Source organism: Hyperoodon ampullatus, assembly GCF_949752795.1.
Source record: "Hyperoodon ampullatus genome assembly, chromosome: 7".
Taxonomy (NCBI): domain Eukaryota; kingdom Metazoa; phylum Chordata; class Mammalia; order Artiodactyla; family Ziphiidae; genus Hyperoodon; species Hyperoodon ampullatus.
In genome coordinates, this window is record NC_136920.1 from 61,639,472 (window position 1) to 61,659,823 (window position 20,352).

Consider the following 20,352-nt stretch of genomic DNA (forward strand, 5'->3'; position numbering starts at 1 on the left):
ACTACCACTGAGGATACTCAATACCCCCTGTGTCCATATTTCTCTGCTACCTCTGCCTTCAGTCATTTATTTCTATTTGACTCTTATTTTGGAGGAGGAGAGGAGGAGGTAAAAGAGGTGCCCTCCAGGACTCTGGGCATAGAGAAGGGTCTGAGTCTCAGCCCTGGCTACTCACCCTGGCTCCTTCCCCAGGCTGTTTTGTTGTACCATACCCTACAGAAGCCCAGGAAGACCCTGCAGACAAGACACTCCACTTTTATGCTGCTGCAGGGAAATGCAGCGCATCTCCAGGGACATCAGGCTTTGTGTCACAGAGAAATTACTCTCTGCTGAGCTTCACCCCTGGGATGGGAACATGTGATGAGAGGGTAAGGAAGATGGAGGAGACTGAAGGGAGCTCTCAGGAGAAAGGAAAACCCAGGGAGATTAGAGACATGAGCCATCAGAACTCTCTGGGATGTAGAGACTCTTTGGTTATCTAGCCCAGCTCTCTCTAAGACATGCTTTCAAAAGGTTCACTGACATGCTTCAGTGACCCATCTATACTGTTCACCTCATTTTTAAAAAGAGTATCTTTCTATTTGCTGGAAAGAGGCAGAGTTAGCCAACATGGGGGTGAGACTACTTGTGACTAATAACTAGATGGAACACTCAGTAGGTCATGAGAAAAGAAGCAGTGCCTATGTCACAGAAGGAAAGATGCTTTTCACCAAAAGGGCTTTTAAGAACTGAAGGAACATGATGTTGGGACATGGATATTCCAAAACTAACCAAGGTTTTGGAAACCAGGAATTGGTAAGTACTCTGAATACCCTGGTAAGACATATACACATCACAGAGTGGGAGATAGTCCTCAAATATTAGGCCGCCTGACTCATCAGTGAAGTTCTTATAGGTTTAATGTTCTGTGTCCTGTCAGCATACCTTCTCCAAGGTAAAAGGCATATTATTGCACCTTGTCCTTCCTACTGTCAGCAAAGAGGCACAGCACCAGTTAGTCTTCCTTGGATTTTAGAGAGAGCACATATACACTTAGGAATAATTCAACAGGTGTGGAGCAGGCTGTCAGTTTTGAGAGGGCCTAGAACAAGAGAGGACTTTGCAGCAGGTTTAGTCTGTGATGCAAGAATCTATGTCATTTGGGCCATATACCTTGGTAAAACCATGATGCCTGTTGCATCTGTGGTAGATAAATATGTGTGAAGTCTCCATAAAACCCTAACAGGAGAGGTGCAGCACAGACTCCTAGGATTCTGGAGCAAGGCTGTGCTGTCTCCAGCAGAGTCCTCTCTGTTCAAAAGACAGGTATAGGAATGTTACTGGACCCTAATAGGAATGAAACACTTGATCATGGGACATCAAGTGACTATGTGACTAAAATTGCCTATTTTATATGGCTACTGTCAGGCCTACCCATGTCATAAGGGTGAGTACAGACAGTAAGTACTATGAATTATACTGGTACAAGTTTAGCGGGCACAAGTGAGTTACATAAACAGGTGGCCTAGACTTCCTGTCACCTGTCTCTTTTGCATCAATGCCTCTTCCTCAGCTGTACCTACAGTCTCATGGGGATTTTCCTATGTCTAACTGAGGGAGGAGGAAGTAAGCTGGGCCTGATTCATGGTTGGAGTGGCTTAATATGTAGATAGAAGTAAAACAAATAGTGCTGCCTCACTACAGTTTTATTCAGAGGTGGTCCTGAAGAATAGTGAGGAGGCCTGGAAGAAGAAATACTGGAAGATTGGAAACAAAAATGTCTGGGGAAGATATGTGAATGGTCATATGAGAATGTAACTAAAATGTGAAAATCTATGTCTCACATTAATGCTCACCAGAGAGTCTCCAACCTAAAGGAAGCACTGAACAACCAGGTAAACAGGATGACAGGATGACACATCCAGTGCCCAACAAGCTTCTGTCCCTCCTCACCCAGTGCCTGCATGATGGGCCCTTGTACTGAGTGACCAGGGTGACAGAAATGGAGGTAAGCAACAGTCCAATGAAATAAACTCCCTTTCCCCAAGGCAAATCTAGTTACTGCCACTGCTGAATGTCTGACTTGTTAACATTAGAGACCAACACAAATAAATTGCTTATAAATGTGGCGCCTTCCTTAAGGAAAAGGTCTGGGTTGCTTGCTGTTGGGTAAGTAGCCTGAACCTGCAGAAGTCTGACCATGAAAGGGTGAAATCTAGAATGGGTGGTAAAAGAGGGAAATTATGAATATTAATTTTACCTTGGGACCAGAGTAATGGGACCTCTAGATTGTTCCTCTATACATTTAGTTATAAATATGTTTCCTTTCTTTCTCTTTCTGAAATTGCCACCACCATGAAGGATGAGTGATGGATGCAGTTAACTTAGTGTAAACCTGTGACCAGAGTGATGCCAGGTGAAGAGTGTGGTGTACACCGAGTACCCCTCCCATAACCCTCAGCACTCACTTTTCTATCCCGACAGTATCCTCCCACATCCCAATTATGAGTCCCCACTTGGAGGGTTTCTTTCCATCACACAGGGGCAGACATGAAGTGCTAGGAAGCAGCTCTCAGCCAATGACAAACGGGAGGGTAAATATCTCACCTTCCTGGCTCCACAGTGGTGATAACTCTGAAGCACATTCTACACTGTGTTTCCAAAGTACTCCTTGAGTTTTCACCCCATTTATTCACACAGGTAACACGTTCAATCACTTACCCTTACTGGTTTTCTTACTTCTCTCTCTCTCTATTTTAACAAACTTCCTGGAAAAACCTCTCGAATAAACTACTTGTAATTAAGTCTTGTCTCAAAATTTGCTTCTGGGCGAAATCAACCTAAGAGTCTCACATACAGTCCTAAGAGTTTTAGACTTTAGGAAGAAGACATTTTCCAAACTGTGTGCCATTTAACTTCTCAATTTTCCTCTTCTTATATCCACCTTGATTTCCTCTGTCTAAGAGTAGTCCCCCAAACTTTGACCAATGGTCATGGGGATATTTTCTTTAAATTTCATCACAAACTATAAACAATAGGGGAAGAAATGAAACTTTAGGAACTATACTTGCTTAAAGAAATGTACTTTATTTTGGATTTCAAGAACCTTGTTATTTCTTTTCCTCATTTTATTTTCTTATCCCTCTTGTGGTGGAATGAAGGAAGTATTATCCCTATATTTCAAATGCAGAAACTAATACTCTGACTTGAGAAAGTGTTTTTCAAAAGAACACAGGGAAGAAAATAATATCAAGGTCGGTACTAGAATCTAAGTCTTCTGATGTCTAGTCTAATATTCTTTCCATCTGTTCACAGCCTATTTCAACTCAATAAAAAACTCTAAAGTTTCAGCAGACCTAGAATACTGAGTTCTCTTCTGGGTGTGGTTCTGCCCTTTTAGTCTTTGGAAAATTCACTCTGGCAAATCATCACCAAGCACAGATTCTCTGCTGGGCCTTTACTTCTAGGAGACAAATAAGAAAAAAAAATCCTTGATATGGGAGTCACTGTAATTTCATTATCACTAGAATATAAAGTAGAAGATAGTAAGTGCTGTATAAACGTACAAAGATCCCTTTAAGATCTCACTTCAAAATCCCATATGCTCTTTAGAATGGAGCATGACCCACTGGAAGCAGCACCATACTTGTACCCAGGAAGAGACCCAACTCCCTTTGCATATACTATATTTTTAAAAGTTCTGCTTGCTTGAGCCCTGCCTTCTATTCCAGCCTCATCTTTTGCCACTTCTCTTCTCTAATCACACTAAACCGTTTGTTCTTCTAAGAAAGCAAACTTACTGTTTCCTCCATTTACAGTATCCTCTCCTACTCTTTCTCCACTTGCCCCAAACTACTCCGTATTCCTGCATCTGCATAATATACTCTATTTTTTAAAGGATCTAGCCCAGACACAGCCTCCAGAAAACTCATAAACCGGACAGTTCTACTTTTTTTTTTCTTACACATCCCTGTGCTTACCTTGCATCAATAACTTATTACTTGTCATCATAGTTGCCTACTTATTTTTCTCTCTACTCAAATAGGCTATGAGGTTCTCAAAAGCAAAATTTTGAGTCTGGTTTATTTCTGAGGTCTCAGAAATTAGCCAGAGATCAAACATTGTTTCTGATGAATAAATGAGCGATTAGTACAATAACAACAAGAGAAAACTTTTATTGGTATTTACTATACGTTGTACATTACTTTCCATACCTTGATCCTTATAACAACATTATAAGATAGACACTATAATATTCCCATTGTAGAGAAAGCCAAAACACACTGAGGTAAATAACTTGTTCCTCTGCTTACCCAGAATTCTGCACAAACCTTTAACAATGAGCTTATTACACTGTATTAAACACTTTCCTATTTGGGCTTTTTTTGGTGTGTGTGTGGCTGCATTGGGTCTTCGTTGCTGCCCTCGGGCTTTCTCTAGTTGTGGTGAGCGGAGGCTACTCTTTGTTGCAGTGCATGGGCTTCTCATTGTGGTGGCTTCTCTTGTTGCAGAGCACAGGCTCTAGGCATGCGGGCTTCAGTAGCTGTGGCACATGGTCTCAGTATGGTGGCTTGCGGGCTCTAGAGCGCAGGCTCAGTAGTTGTGGTGCACAAGCTTAGTTGCTCCGCGGCATGTGGGATCTTCTCAGACCAGGGATCGAACCCATGTCTCCTGTATTGGCAGGCGGATTCTTAACCACTGTGCCACCAGGGAAGTCCCCCTTGGGTATTTTTCATATATATTCAAAGGTGAGATGTTTGAAGGGCAAGACCATTTATAAATCATTTCTGTGTTCCTGGTACTTAACATAGGACCTGAAAAAAGTTAGCATTGAGAAAATATATGTGAAATAAATGGGAGAATAAATAAATGAAAGTCTCTCATAATTATCTATTACCTTTTTTCCCAGATGTCCAAAACGAAGCTATGGGTGGGACTTGATCTATCCAGAAGTTAATTTTTTTGGTTTACCAAACTCTTTTCAAGGCCCCAATCCTGCAGGCATCCTGCATCATCAACTCTGACATTTCCCCCTCAGGACCCTGAGCATGGCCTCCCTGATGGACTTGGGCTTGACACTGTAGATGATGGGGTTGAGCACAGGGGGCACCAGCAGGTACACATAGGCAACAAAGGCATGTACAATGGGGAGAAGATGCCTCCCAAAATGGTGGATCGTGGACATGGTGATACCTGGAATAAAGAAGACACAGACAGCCAGGATATGGGAGACACAGGTGTTGAGGGCCCGATGAGCTCCCTGGGAGAGGCCAGCCCCAGGACCGTGGGCAGGATGAGAGTGTAGGACAGGACAATGAGCAGGGAATCTATGCCCGCTGGGGACAGTACCACATAGAACCCATAGAGGATGTTTATGGTGATGTCAGCACAGGCTCTTCTCATCACATCAGCATGGAAACAGAATGAATGGGATAAGAGGGTCTTATTAGGGCAGAAGTTCAGACATTTAAGTAAGAATGGTCCTGAGAAGAGAGACAGGATAGCACAGGCCACAATGGCCAGCCCCATCCTGATGATGACATTGTTTGTGAGGACAGCTGTGTAGCGCAGGGGTTTGGAGATGGCCACAGAGCAGTCAAAAGACATGGCCAGGAGCACTGAGGACTCCACCACAGAGAAGAAGTGGAAGAAGAACATCTGGCCCAGACAGGCATTGAAGCTGATGAGCCGATGGTCAAGCCAGAGCCCAGCCAGCGTGGTGGGCATTGTGGACAAGGTGAGGCCCACACCGATGAGGGCCAGCATGGACAGGAAGTAGTACATGGGCTGGTGCAGGTTGGGGGTCCTCCTCACAGCCAAGAGGATCAGGTAGTTTCCAGTGAGGGCCGCAGTGTACATGGGGGAGAAGGGGATGGAGATCCAGCCATGAATGGCCTCCAGCCCTGATGCCAATCATTAGGAAAGCAGGTGGCTGGAAGAAGGAGATGTTGGCAAAGGACTGGGAAGGGAGCATCCTTGGGGCACAGATGAGTTCTTCAGAGAGAGGAGACCTCTTCAATCTGGGCAGAAAAATAAGACAAGACAAAAACATTGGAAAAACACCAGCTCTGATACTAGGTGACATGGGTTCACACACAACAGCAAATATGAAATGTGAAAGAGATTGAAAAATGTACTCCATCTAAAAGCAAACTAGAGAATAAGTATAATTTAAACCCACTGACTACAAAAGTAGCATTTCATACGTGAAATGCTGATCTCTTCACATATTGAAGAAAGCAGTGCTTTCTTTAAAAATGTGAGATGATCGTAAAGAGTCTAATAAAAAACGCTCTATTTTTAAACGAGAAGCAGTGACCTCATGGAAATAAATTGCAAACATACTGTGGAAGCCTGAAGGGTTGACAACATGGGCTTATTATAACTGTTTTTCTTGGATTTTCTTTTAAACCTCAATACAAAACAAAACAAGTAAACAAGCAAACAAAAAAACTCTTTAAAGGTAGGTTAATAAAAGAATGTAAGGGAAACAGTCTCACAAATATCTTTTAGCAGAGATGAAAAATCCACCAAAAATAGGTCAGAGAACTACAAGGGGCTTTAGTCTGAATCCTGGGGTCTACAGTTATGTCATATCTAGCCAACATAATCAACTCACTCTGAAAATAGGACTGACCTCTCTTTTTTTCTTTATTTTAAGAGGGTCACAAGCATTATCCCTCTGGATCAGAGGACTGTGCATATTCTGGTAGAAGCCTTTTAAATAAAATACAGTGAAGTAAAGTTGCTGACAGTGTAGTTCTGGAGTCCTCCATCCCTTCTCTCTCAGACACTATTTCTAAGCACATCAAAACCTGATGGAACTCATTCCATTCAAAAATAAATAAACAGAGAAGTTCCAACACAGAACTTGTGCAGACATATTTTGTAAATAATTATAAGGGATAAAACAAGTTAAAGATATGTAAAAATACTCTTTGAGATAAGGAATTATTCAAAAGAGAGAGGAAAATTCTTTATAAAAATTTTTGAAATAAAGAAATCATGAACCAAATTAATTTTTTTGACATTAGAGTATAAAATGGGTTGATAATAAATAAGGAAAATGAATACCAGATGCCGAGAGAACTTGACACTTCCCCTCATCTACTCTCTCTCTGCAGATACTACGAGGGACAGCTCTCCCTGGAAATGTGGACTGGGATTCCACTTCTTCTCTGAGTTGTAAGCTTCCTGACCCTCAGGAAGGTAGCCTCCTTCAGCCCCTCTTCTCAAGATGGCACTACTGTCTCCTATTGTTCAAGACTGGTTATTTCTCTTTCTTCTGCCTGACTTCCAGACCTTTCCCACTGTTACCTCCACCTGGATGGTGGAGGATGAGGTGCTGGTGGCCACCCATCCTGGAAGTGGAGAAGAGGGTGTGTTGAGGGTCCAGGTTACTCAACCTGGCTGTTGTCCCCAGCTGTTCTGCCACTCCACATCCTGCAAGAGCCCAGGATGTTTTTGGGATGTTTAGCTGCAGTGCCTATCTCCAGGGAAGGCCAGGCTTGAGCCACAGAGGAGTCACTCCACTCAGGTCCCTGAGGAGTGAACAAGTTTGGGCTAGCTTTTGGAACAAGGAAGTGGTTGGAGGAACCAAACAATAAGGGGGAAAATGAGACAGACTCATAGATTCTACAATATCCCACCAAGTTTAAATGATCTTCAAAGACTATCTGCTTCAACAGCCTATTTGCATTTGAAATCCTTACAAGACAATATTCCTGAAGACAGTGTCCTCTTAGCCAGGCCCCAGGATGAATCTGGCAGGAGCAGCCAGTTTTTGTAGAGGGTGGGGGCTATGGAGTGATGTGTTGAGAGCTTAGTAGTGTTGGCCTAACCCAGGCAGAGGGAATCAGGGAAGCCTTCCTAGAGCAAGTGGGGAGAGGGCAGACTTTTGAAAGGCCCACAGACCCTGTTCTAAACTCTCGGGTCTCATTCTGGGACAGACTCCAAGAATCTAGGCTTGTAGCTCCAGACTGGGGCTAGCACAGACTCTGCCCACACTCCTATCCTGGGGCTGACCTGCTGAATCCAACAGGTTCAAAAAGGAGGGAACTTAGTGGAAAGTATATGAACTGCAGAGCCATTAAGAACTGGTTCAGCGCTTCCCTGATGGCACAGTGGTTAAGAATCCGCCTACCAATGCAGGGGACACAGGTTCGAGCCCTGGTCCGGGAAGATCCCACATGCCACAGAGCAACTAAGCCCGTGTGCCACAACTACTGAGCCTGAGCTCTAGAGCCTTCGAGTCACAGTTACTGAAGCCCATGTGCCTAGAACCCGTGCTCTGCAACAAGAGAATCCACTGCAATGAGAAGTCCACGTGCAGCAACAAAGACCCAGCGCAGCCAGAAAGAAAGAAAGAAAGAAAAAGAAAGAAAGAAAGATAGAATTGGTTCAAGTTCTTCTCTGTTTCTTGCTCAGTTTCTCACCTCATACAAGTTCTATGTCCCTTCTTTCTCATTTTTTTGAGAGCTCTACTCCAAAATAGCTCTGACCTCAGCTTTATCCTATATCAATTTGGATTACAGTCATTCACCTGGAGCTGCTTTCTATGAACACATTTGACTTTTCTCCTCTTTGATTTTAGCGGCACTCTCCCATCTGAACTGGTCCCAGGCTGTCTCCCTTTCTCCTCCAGAGGTGATCAGTAAACTTAGGAAAAATTATTTAACTTTGAAATCTTACATCCAAGCAAAGTCATGGTCATTGACCTGAGCTGAGACTTTAGCAGTACTCCATAATTTTCCTTTCAGTTTTTAAATTGTCACCATTCTTCTCAAGCTGTTTATCCAACCTGCCATCTTATTCTCAGTAGTTAATTTGTTACTGTTCTTAACTTCACAGTGAGAAACAAAGGCCATCAAGTGTGCCATCTCTAAGAGTCTTGCCCAGCCCATCTGCTCTCTTACCTGCTTCCACTCCTACAGCCACACCTTGCCAGAGAGACCATTCTAAAGCATGTATGTTTCATGTCAACCCCATCTCCATCCTTTTAACCACTTCTTTGTCGGCTGCCCGTCACTTACAGCAAAAAATTCTGAATGCCATAGCAGAACCTGAGACACTTCAAGATTTTAAAAAAAAATCTTTTTGAGCAGTTGTAGATTCATAAGCAGTTGTAAGACTTAATACACAGTTCCCATGTATCCTTCACTCAATTCCCCCAAAATTAGTATCTTGCAAAACAATAGTACAATATCAAAATAAGGATATCGACATTGCTACAGTCATGGTACTTAAAATTTCCATCGTCACAAGGCTCCCTCATTTTTTTCTTTTATGGCCACTCCCACTTCCCTCCTTCACCATCCCCTTTTTAATCCCTCGCAATCACTAGTGTGTTCTTTATCTCTATAATTTTGTCAATGCAAGACTGTTATATAAATGAAGTGATACAGTATATAATCTTTTGGGATTTTTTTCCCACTCAGCATAATTATCTGGCGATTTAACCAGCTTATTCCATGTATTAATAGTTCATGCCTTTTTAAAATTGAAGCATAATTGATTTACAATATTGTATTAGTTTCAGATGTCTGACAGTGATTCGATATTTTTATACATTACAAAATGATCACCATGATAAATCTAGTTACCATCTGCTATTACAGTATTACTGACTATATTCCCTATGCTGTACATGACATCCTCATGGCTTATTTTATTTATTTATTTATTTTTGCGGTACGTGGGCCTCTCACTGTTGTGGCCTCTCCCGTTGCGGAGCACAGGCTCCGGACGCGCAGGTTCAGCAGCCATGGCTCACAGACCTAGCCACTCCACGGCATGTGGGATCTTCCCGGACGGGGGCACGAACCCATGTCCCCTGCATCGGCAGGCAGACTCTCAACCACTGCGCCACCAGGGAAGCCCGGCTTATTTATTTTATAACTAGAAGTTTATACCTCTTAATCTCTCTTACTTATTTCACTCATCCCTCCACGCCTCTCCACTCTGGCAAGCACCAGTTTGTTCTCTGTATCTATGACTCTGTTTCTGTTTGTTTGTTTTGTTTTGTAGATTTCACCTATAAGTGAAGTTATATAGTATTTGTCTTTTTCTGTATGACTATTTCACTTAGCATGATATCCTCCAGGTCCATCCATGTTATTGCAAATGGCAAGACTTCGTTCTTTTTTATGGCTGAGTAATATCCATTGTATATATATATATATATATATACCACATCTTCTTTATCCATTCATTTATCAATGGACACTTAGGCTGCTTCCATGTCTTGGTTATTGTAAATAATGCAGCAATGAACATAAGGGTGCATACATCTTTTCAAATTAGTGTTTTTGTTTTCTTCAGAATAAAAACACAGAAGTGGAGTTGCTGGACCATTTGGTAGTTTTAATTTTAATTTTTTGAGTAACTCCCATACTGTTTTCCATAGTGGCCGCACCAATTTACATTCCCACAAACAGTGCAAGAGGGTTCCCTTTTCTACACATCTTTGTCAACAGTTGTTATTTGTTGTTTTTGTTGATAGCCATTCTGACTGGTGTTAAGTGGTAGCTCTTTGTGATTTTGATTTGCTTTTCCCTGATTATTAGTGATGTTGAGCATCTTTTCATGTGTCTGTTGACCATCTGTATTTCTTTTGAAAACTGTTTATTCAGGTTCTCTGCCCATTTTTTAATGTTTCTTTGTTTGTTTTTATGTTGAGTGTATGAGTTCTTTGTATATTTTTGGATATTAGCCCATTATGAGTTACATCATTTGCAAATATCTTCTCACCATTAAGTAGGCTGCCTTTTGGGTTTGTTGGTAGTTTCCTCTGATGTACAAAGGAAAGCTTTTTAGTTTGATGCACTTTTATTTGTTTATTTTTGCTTTTGTTGCCCTTAACTGAAAAGACATATCCAAAAATTATTCCTAAGACTTATGTCAAAGAGTGTACTGCCTATGTTTCTTATAGACATTTTATAGTTTTAGGTCTTACATTTAAGTCTTTAATCCATTTTGAGTTTATTTTTGTATATGGTATGAGAAAGTAGTCCAGTATGATTCTTTTGCATACAGTTGTCCAGTTTTCCCAACACCATTTATTGAAAAGGCTGTCTTTTCTCCATTGTATAGTCTTGCCTCCTTTGTCATAGGTTAATTGCCCATTTAAGTGTGGATTTATTTCTGATCTCTTTATTTTGTTCTATGATCTATGTGTCTGTTTTTGTGCTGGTACCATACTGTTTTGATTACTGTAGCTTTGTAGTATAGTTTGAAACTAGGACGTTTGATACCGCCAGGTTTGTTCTTCTTTCTCAAGATTCTTTTAGTTATTGGGGGTCTTTTTTGTGTTTCCATACAAATTTTAGAATTATTTGTTCTAGTACTGTGAAAAATGCCACTGGCATTTTGATAGGAATTGTGTTGAATCTGTAAGTTGCCTTTGGTAGTATAGCCATTTTAACAATATTAATTCTTCCAATTCATGAACACATATATCTCCATTTGTTTGTCATCTTCAATTTCTTTCATCAGTCTTGTAGTTTTCCAAGTAAAGATCTATTACTATACTTCCTTGGTTAGATTTATTCCTAGGTTATTTTATTTTTTTTGATGTAATTGTAAGTGGGATTATTTCCTTAATTTCTGCTGGGACTCAGAGCATGTGTATTTTGTGTGTGCTCTTTAAGAGCAGAGTCTCTGTCTCCTACAGCCCTCTACCTCTCCCATATGCAACTCCCACTGGCCTTCAAAGCCAGATGTTCCAGGGTTTCATCTTTCTGATACAAGACCCCAGAACTGGAGAGCCTGATGTAGGACTTGGATATTTTTTTTCTTGGCGAGAACCTCTATTGTGATTATCCTTCTGTTTGTGCATTGCCTTCCCAGGGATGTGAGTCTTGACTACACTGTCTCTGCCCCTCCTACCCATCTTACTGCGGTTTCTTCTTTATATCTTTAGTTGTGGAAAATCTTTTCTGCTAGTCCTCAGGTCATTCTCATAAATAGTTGCTCTGTAAATAGTTGTAATTTTGGTCTACCCGTGGGAGGAAGTAAGCTCAGGGTCTTCTTCCTACTCCATCATCTTTAATAGTTTATTCTTTTTAAATGCTGAACAATATTGTAGGGCATGTTAAACTGTTTGCTTAATCATTCATCTGTTGAAGAACATATGTGTTATTTCCAGTTTGGGGCTATTATTTTAAAGTTACTATAAACATTTGTGTACAAGCTTTCAGTGCAAATAATTCATTTCTGTGAGATCAATACCAGAGTGCAAACGCTCAGCCATATAGCAGTTGCATGTTTAGTTTTTTTAGAAACTACCAAAATGTTTTTCAGAATGGCTGGCTATACCATTTTACATTTCATCAGCAATGAATTAAGTATCCAATTTCCCCACATCCTTGCTAACATTTGATGTTTTCATATTTGTAAAAACAGTTAGCCATTCTAGCAGATGTATATTGATATCTCACCATGGTTTTAATTGTCATTTCCTACTGACTAATAACTTTGAACCTCTTTTCTTGTGTTTATTTGCATCTATGTATCTTTTCCCATGAAATATCACTTTATGTTTTTTGCCAATTTTTAATTAGTTTTTTTTCTAGTTGAATTTTCAGAGTTTTTTATATTCTAGATACTAGGCCTTTTTCGGGTATGTAATTTGCATACATATTCTCACACTCTGTATAGTGTCTTTTTATCCTTTTAACTGAGTCTTTGACATAACAGCAATTTTTATTTTTACTGAAGCTTAATTTATCAGTTTTTCCTTAAATGAATTACGTTTTTGGTGTCAAGACTAAGAAGGCTTTGCCCTAAATCCTGAAGATTTTCTTTTATGTTTTTCTAAGAGTTTTACAGATTTATGCGTACATCTAAAAAATTTTACATTTAGGTCAGTGATTGACTTTGAGTTAATTTATTAATGTATTGAGATATAATTAACAAATAAAACTGCAATATATTTAAAATGTACAATGTGATGATTATATATACATATACATTGTGAAAGAATTGGATTCCCACCATTCAGTTAATTAACAAATTAACTCAAATATCAATTTTTTTTTCCACTGAGAACACTTAAGTTATACTTTCTTAGCAATTTTCAATTATACAATATAGTATTATTAACTACAGTCATTATGTTATACATTAGATCCTCAGAACTTACTCACCTTATAACTAAGAGTTTGTATTCTTTTACCAATGTTTCCCTATTTGCCCCTCTCCTACCCCAGCCTCTGACAATCACCTTTCTACTCTCTGTTTCTTTGAGTTTGACTTTTTTTCTTCTTGATTCTACATATAAGCGATAATATGCCCTATTTGTCTATCTCTGTCTGAATTATTTCATTTAGCATAATTCCTTCCAGTTTCATCCATCTTGTCACAAATGTCAGGATTTCCTTCTTTTTAAAGGCTGAGTAACATTCCATATACTATATATATATATATATATATATATATATATATATATATATATATATATATATATAATATGTATATGTAATATACATGTATATCACATTTTCTCTATCCAGTCATCCACTGACAGACACTTAGGTTGTTTCCATACATTGGCTATTGTGAATAATGCTGCAATCAATACATGAGTGCAGATATCTCTTTGAGGCAATGATTGCTTATGGCATGTTTATTTTTAATTTCTTGAGTAATCTCCATACTGTTTTCCATAGTGGCTGCACCAATTTACAGTCCTACTAACAGTGCACAAATGTTCCTTTTTCTCTACGTCCTTGCCAACATTTGTTATCCCTTTTCTTTTGGATAATATCTGACATACACTACAATATCTACTATTGTTTATTTTTGTATCCTGTTCATTTTTTACAGAGCCTAGAACATTGTAAGTTATCCTCGAACGTTTAACATTAAATAACATTAAAAAAAATAGGCATTGGGCATGAATTCTGGCATCAGTTGGGAGAATTCGTGGTGATCATCATTGGAAAGAATCTCAGATATGTTGATTCTGGTAATCTCTGGTCTTAAATGTGTATTGAGAGTAAATCTTTTCTTCTAATAATAAAAAAAGCCTGAGGAAATCTCTATCCCCCAAAACAAAAAAATAAACTTATGTTCTGTCCTTATTTCTTGTCAGTCCAGTGTGGGATAAATGATGTGCTGCTCAGAGATGGGGGCTACATGTAATTACTGGGGAGTGATGGGAGTTGTCCTGCTTACGGGGCAACCTCAGACACTTTGGCTCTCATGGGGAATTGACTACCTAAACTGGTGCTGTCCACTGTCCAGGCCAACATAAACATGGCTGGGAACAAGGCAGTGCTTTTATGGTCCTCAGTCCCTGGAGACCCTTTTTCACTGGGAAAGATACTCTCACTACAGTGAACACTTGCCTGAGACCTGGAGGTCTCACATGGCAGGAGCTGCCTGCAACTACCTCTACGAATTGACTCAGCTCCCCAAGCACCCAGAGGCCCTCCTCCTGGAAGCCTTTCCAGGTCATTGGGAAACAAAATGCAAACACTCTCCCAGGACCCTGGTCTGTGTGAACAAGCAATAAGCAATGGTCATAACCCCCCTTTAGTTTTTCACCTTCTAGGATGCAATCACATTTCCCAGGGACAACTTTGAAAACTATGGCCTTTCTGTTGATCTTCCTCCTGTAGTGCATAAAATCAGTCATTTCAATCCAATTTGAATCCCATGTAAGTCCCACATCCCCTATCTACTACACTCCCTTCCTTTATTCCATCTCCCAATCTTAGTCCTGGTACTGGTATAAGAGAAAGAGAGGAAAAAAGCCCAGGTCCTAAACTTCAAACTCCCAGGTTAATGTGAGTGTTTAAAAAAAATCTGTGTGTCTTGCTTGCCAAAGGCAGAAACCCACATTTCTATCCCCTCAATGTCCCTGAGAGGCAGGAATTATTATCCACCTCCTCCCTGATGATTAAGATAATAATAATAATAAGTATTTATTGAGTTCATACTATGTATTAAATGTTACACTGTTGTGTTGTGCTGGATAATTGCACATAATCCTCACAAAATCACTGAGTGGTCGATTCTATTATTGCTCCTAATAAACAGAAGAGGGAAACGAACCTCACAAGGAGTGAATTGACTTGACGAGTCAGAATGGTTTGCTCTCTCTGTTGGACGGGCCTTCCTTTCAGAGAGCCTGTGAATATTTCCTGGGTGGAAAAGCCTCAGTCTTTGAGAGAAGTTTTGATTTTTGGAAAGAGCTATAATTGGCAGAATCGGGGAGTAGGAGATCAAGTTGATAAATACTGTGTTTGGGTAAATAGCATGTGTGGCCTCAGGGAAGGGGGCTAATTTTCTTATGTGGGTCAGAAAGCAGTTCCCAAGGAGATCCTGGAGAGCTTCAGACTTGCAGTACCTTTAGAATTGTTCCTGGCTTCTTAATGCTCAGAGCACATAATATTTAGAATAGAGATGGGATTTAGAATTTACCTAATTTAATCATCAAGTTTACAAACTTCGTTCAAAGAGATGTGATGTGATTTAGACAAGGTCACCACTTAGTGGCAGAAGAGGGGTTCTGAGCTCTTAAATCTCATCCCAAGGATCTGTCCTCCTCTCAATATGGGGATTAAGTATCTTCCTCTTTGGGATTCTTTTTAAAAAAAACCTTAATAATATATTTCCTTTAACCCAGTGTATCCAAAATGCAATCATTTCAATATGTCCTTGTTATTAAATTGATGGTGATATGTTTTATATTCTTTCTTTGGTAATTATTTATCACAGCAAAACATACATAAAATGTACCATTCTAACAAATTTTTTTGGTGTACAATACAGTGAGATTAAGTATATTCACATTGTTGTGCAACCATCAGCACTATCTATTTCTAGAACTTTTTCATCATCCCAAACTTAGTACCCATTAAAAAATAACCCCTCATTCTCCCTTCCCCCTAGTCCCTGGTAACCTCTATTCTACTTTCTGTCTCAATGAATTTTTAGTACCTTATATAAGTGGAATCATACTATATTTGTCGTTTTGTGTCTAGTTTGTTTCACTTAGCATCATGTTCTCAGGATTCATCCATGTTGTAGAACGTATCATTATTTTTGTTCTTTATATGGCTGAATAATATTCCATTATATGTATATACTAATTTTGTTTATCCATTCATATGTTGAAGAACACTTGGGTTATTTCCACCTTTTTAGCTATTGTGAATAGTGTTGCTATGAATATAAGACGTTGGACTACTTTTAAAAAAGTGAAAATCTTAGGGCGGAAGGAGGGGTAGGGGAGACAGCAATAGACTATGAATAAATTGTATTGCAGTGAACAGGGAGGAATTTGGGAGCATGAGATACACACTTTATTAAATTGTCATCCTCTTAGGTATATGGCAATAGCCAGGAAGGTATGATTCGAGGCAGAGTAATGCACAGGAAAATAAAAGAGGATGGAAGTTGTGAGGAGAGACATAGGTGGTTCAATCTCATAAAACGAGGCTCCTGACCTCATTATTTGGGGTGAGGTCTAATACCTGAATCTCCACTTTTACAGAGCATGAGCACCCCTTTATTTCTTTAGGGAAATCATCCATTTCTTCCATTTTGTCTCTTTCTCTCAGCCTTGGTCTTTTTGCATTGATTAGCTGCAAGACTTTGAAGCCTATCCTACTGCCTCTGGACAGGGAATCACAATTGGATGCTCACAGATACATAAGTTAGGAAGACCCTTCTCCAGGAGAGAGGTTAAGAGTCCTAGGTTCCTTCCTCCTAAGAAAGAGCTCACAGGTTGGAGTCTCCCCCATGGTTTATCCACTGTAATCCCCCACCTAAGATTTGTTCAGTGAAGCTACTGAGGGAACACATAGGCCCAATGATTGCCTTCAGATTTTAGCTTCTCATCAGACCTTCTCAAGTATACAATGGGAATAGCTCATCTTGAGAAAAGATGCATTCAGATTTCTGCACTGGTGTGAAAGAAAACCAGGGAACCTCTCACATCTCCAAATCTGAGTTTATGGGATTCTATAAACATGAAAGAAATAAGTGTTACACTTAGCAAAATTTAAAATAAAATTTATAATATCTTATACCTAAGTTGAAACTCAGACATTGGAAATGTTTGACAGATACAGAATACACTTAAAAAAAGGGAGACATGATTGAGAAGATATATTCTCCCTTAATCTGGAAAGAAGCAGGCTGTAGAACATGAAGGGTCACTGTAAAACATGAAGAGTAACCTAGATCTGTTGCTCACAACAAGGTCAGTGTTACCTCTCAATACAGATACAGTCATTCACCTCATAAGGCACACAGCAGAGAGAAAACAGGATTTACACAAGCTGAGGAAATAAATGGCAGGTGTTAAACAGGAAACAATATAGCATGGACATTAAATAACTGTATTTGGTTATGAAATTTAATTTCAGATCATGGCACAGCACCCACAAGCTGTGTGACTTAATTTTCTTGTTAATGTAAACCTCATTTCTTTCACTGGTAACGGGGGTCAAAAATAGTACCTGCCCCATAGGTAGGGATATTTCATTAGAATAAATTTTCAAAAGTGAGATTACAGCATTAAAGCATGTAACATTTATTTATTTATTGATCACTCCACACGGCATGTGGGATCTTTAATTCCCTGACCAGGGATTGAACCTGTGCCCCCTGCAGTGGAAGCACAGAGTCTTAACCACTGGACCCCCAGGGAATTCCCTAAAGCATGCAACTTTTAAAAAGTTCTTGCTATATTTTGCCAATTACATCATCAGCTGTGATGCTCGAGGATATGTGTTTCAACACAAACTCTTTCATTGTGAATTTTCATTAATAAACACTGTAATTTAATCTGCAAAAATGTTACGTATTGTTTTACTATAGGGTTCTTGGATTACTAGTCAGAACAATTTTTCCCTTGTTTCAAAGCCAATTGTACTTTTTTTCACTCTTCTTTATGTTCTTTTACTATTGATTTATTTTATTATTTAAGCTTTTTATATAATAAGGATGTCAATAGTATTTTTACCTGTGGAAAAGGATTACGGTAGCCTCAACAATTTCATCCCAAGCAGAGGAAGTGTTTGGAAGCCAACCAGAGAAAAGCACTGATGTTTTTGTGGGCAACTAGGATTAAGCTAACATTAGGAAATCATTATATCAAGCCATTAAGGATAAAAGTGCCATGGTTAGGGTCACCTGCCTCCCACAGCCTGAAAGTCCTTGTCACAGCTGATCTTAAACACAGCTAACACCCGAGTTCTGATCTGTTTGGTCTTGGCACCATAAATGATGGGATTGATCACTGGAGGCAGAAGTAGATAGACATCACCCATGAGAATATGCACAGTGGGATCAAGGCTGTTTCCAAAGCGGTGCACCACTGAGAGGCCAATGAGAGGCACATAGAAGGCCAGTACCACACCAATGTGTGACACACAGGTTCCAAAGGCCTTGGCCCGTTCTGACTTGGAAGGCAGCTGCAGAACTGTTCGTAGAATCAGAAAATAGGACAAAGAGATGAACAGGGCATCCACACCCATGACCACCAGAATGGCAGTAAGACCATAGACCACATTGGGTAATGTGTCTGCATAGGCCAACTTCATTACATCCTGGTGCACACAATAGGAATGCGAGAGCACGTTGGATTGGCAGAAGGCTAGCCGTTTGATGAGCAGAGGCAGTGGGATGAAAAAGAGGGATCCACGGGCCACGGCCACCAAGCCGATCTGGGCTGTCACTCTATTGTTGAGCACTGCGGCATGGCGCAGTGGGTGGCAGATGGCTATATAACGGTCAAAAGCCATGGCCAACAGGATGGTGGACTCAATCGCTGAGAGAGCATGAATAAAGAACATCTGGGTTATACAGGCGTCAAAGGTAATCTCCCGGGAATCAAACCAGAAGAGGGCTAGGATCTTGGGCATGGTGGATGTGGACAAGGCCAGGTCGATGGCTGCCAGCATGCAGAGAAAGAGGTACATGGGAACGTGCAGGCTATGCTCCATCCTTACGATGAAGACCACGATGCAGTTTCCAAACACTGCCACGGCATACATAGAAAGCAGGGGGAAGCCGATCCAGAAATGAGCTTCTTCTAGTCCTGGGATACCAATAAGCACAAAGGTGGTATGTGTGAAGTTGCAGGCACTCATAGCTGGCACGGAGAAGGGGGCACTGGAGCAGGTGAGGTCACACTGGCAGCCTGCTAGCCTGTTAGGATAAGGAGCACAATCAGAGAGGCTGGCCCTGGAGACCTGGGAACTGAATGCACCTTAGCTCTCCCTCCCCTACTCTCTCTTCCTTCTTCTCCGAGTCATTTGGGCTCTCTCACAAGAAGGCTCTTTGAAGCCTCCTGCCATAGGGGAAAGTGACAGCTCAAATTCATTTATCATTCACTACTCTCTAAGACCATTTACATTTGTAAAAGGGAAACTGGAGAGAACAATGCTTATCTCAAAATCTATGCTTCGCAAGTTCCCTGGACTCCTCATCCTGGCCCATACCCTCACTGTCCGCATACTGGGCTGCCCTTTTCTCAGCTAGGTGTTAAGAGATACCTTACCAGGAAACTCTTCCTGAGAGGCTGTGTTTTCCTTTTACCCTTTCTTTCCATACCCTTCCCTTCCCTTCCCTTCAATCATTCATCGGTTCTGTAAGCATTTACTTATAGGACTTATTATATATGGAGGCTATTTGATAGATGCTGATGATACGGAGTCAAAGACATCTTTTGCCCTTCAGATGCCCTGTCTAGGGTGAAAGATAGACAAGTAACCCAAATATTAGAATCTTGGGATAAGTGTTAGCAAAAGATGTGCATTTAATGCATGGGAGGGTGAAATACATGATCAGAGGAACCTTCCTGAAAAAAGATGGTCCTTCTGTTTAGTCTTGAAACATGAGTAAAAATTAAGCAGACAGAGAAGGGAATAAAAGGTGTTCCAAACAGTGGGAATAGGGAGGGTTTTGGTTTTGTTTTGTTTGCAAATCTTCAGGATTCCAGGTCCCCAGGTCTAAGGCCAGTGGAAGAGGAAAAAAACACAATTGTGCTAAAAAATAAAAATAAAAACAAAAAAACACAAAATAAAAACTAGGAAAAGAAGGCCAAAATCAATCTCTTAAGGTAACAAGGAAACTTATCTGGGGTCATCAAATGAAAGGCAGTAGCTCCCTCCAATGACTTCCTGGGAGATGGAAGTGCTGGCAGGATCCTAGCTGCCAGGCATGGTCTCTGTGAAGGCTCTTCTCTCTGTTCCTGGCTGATGGGTTCCTCTACCCTTAAAAGCTACCTCTAAGGCCACTCTCACTGCCACAAAGAGAACTTGATTGAGTCCTAATACTCCTAGAGCTTTATCTTTCTTGGAACCTCTGCTGACCATTCATGTTAGGCGAGACATTTCTTTTTTAGGAAGCCCAGTG

The 20,352-nt window shown here is 40.4% G+C and overlaps 1 protein-coding gene across 1 annotated transcript; it reads right to left on the minus strand.

Moving 5' to 3' along the window:
* Window positions 1-4,993: 4,993 nt before the first annotated feature.
* LOC307055586 (uncharacterized protein) lies at window positions 4,994-19,085 on the minus strand (the record flags this gene model as incomplete). The annotated part of the gene is given in 5 exon segments (XM_079707804.1): window positions 4,994-5,232; window positions 5,235-5,884; window positions 5,886-6,053; window positions 14,328-14,594; window positions 18,127-19,085. Coding segments are annotated over 5 exon segments (2,283 nt in total).
* Window positions 19,086-20,352: the final 1,267 nt, after the last annotated feature.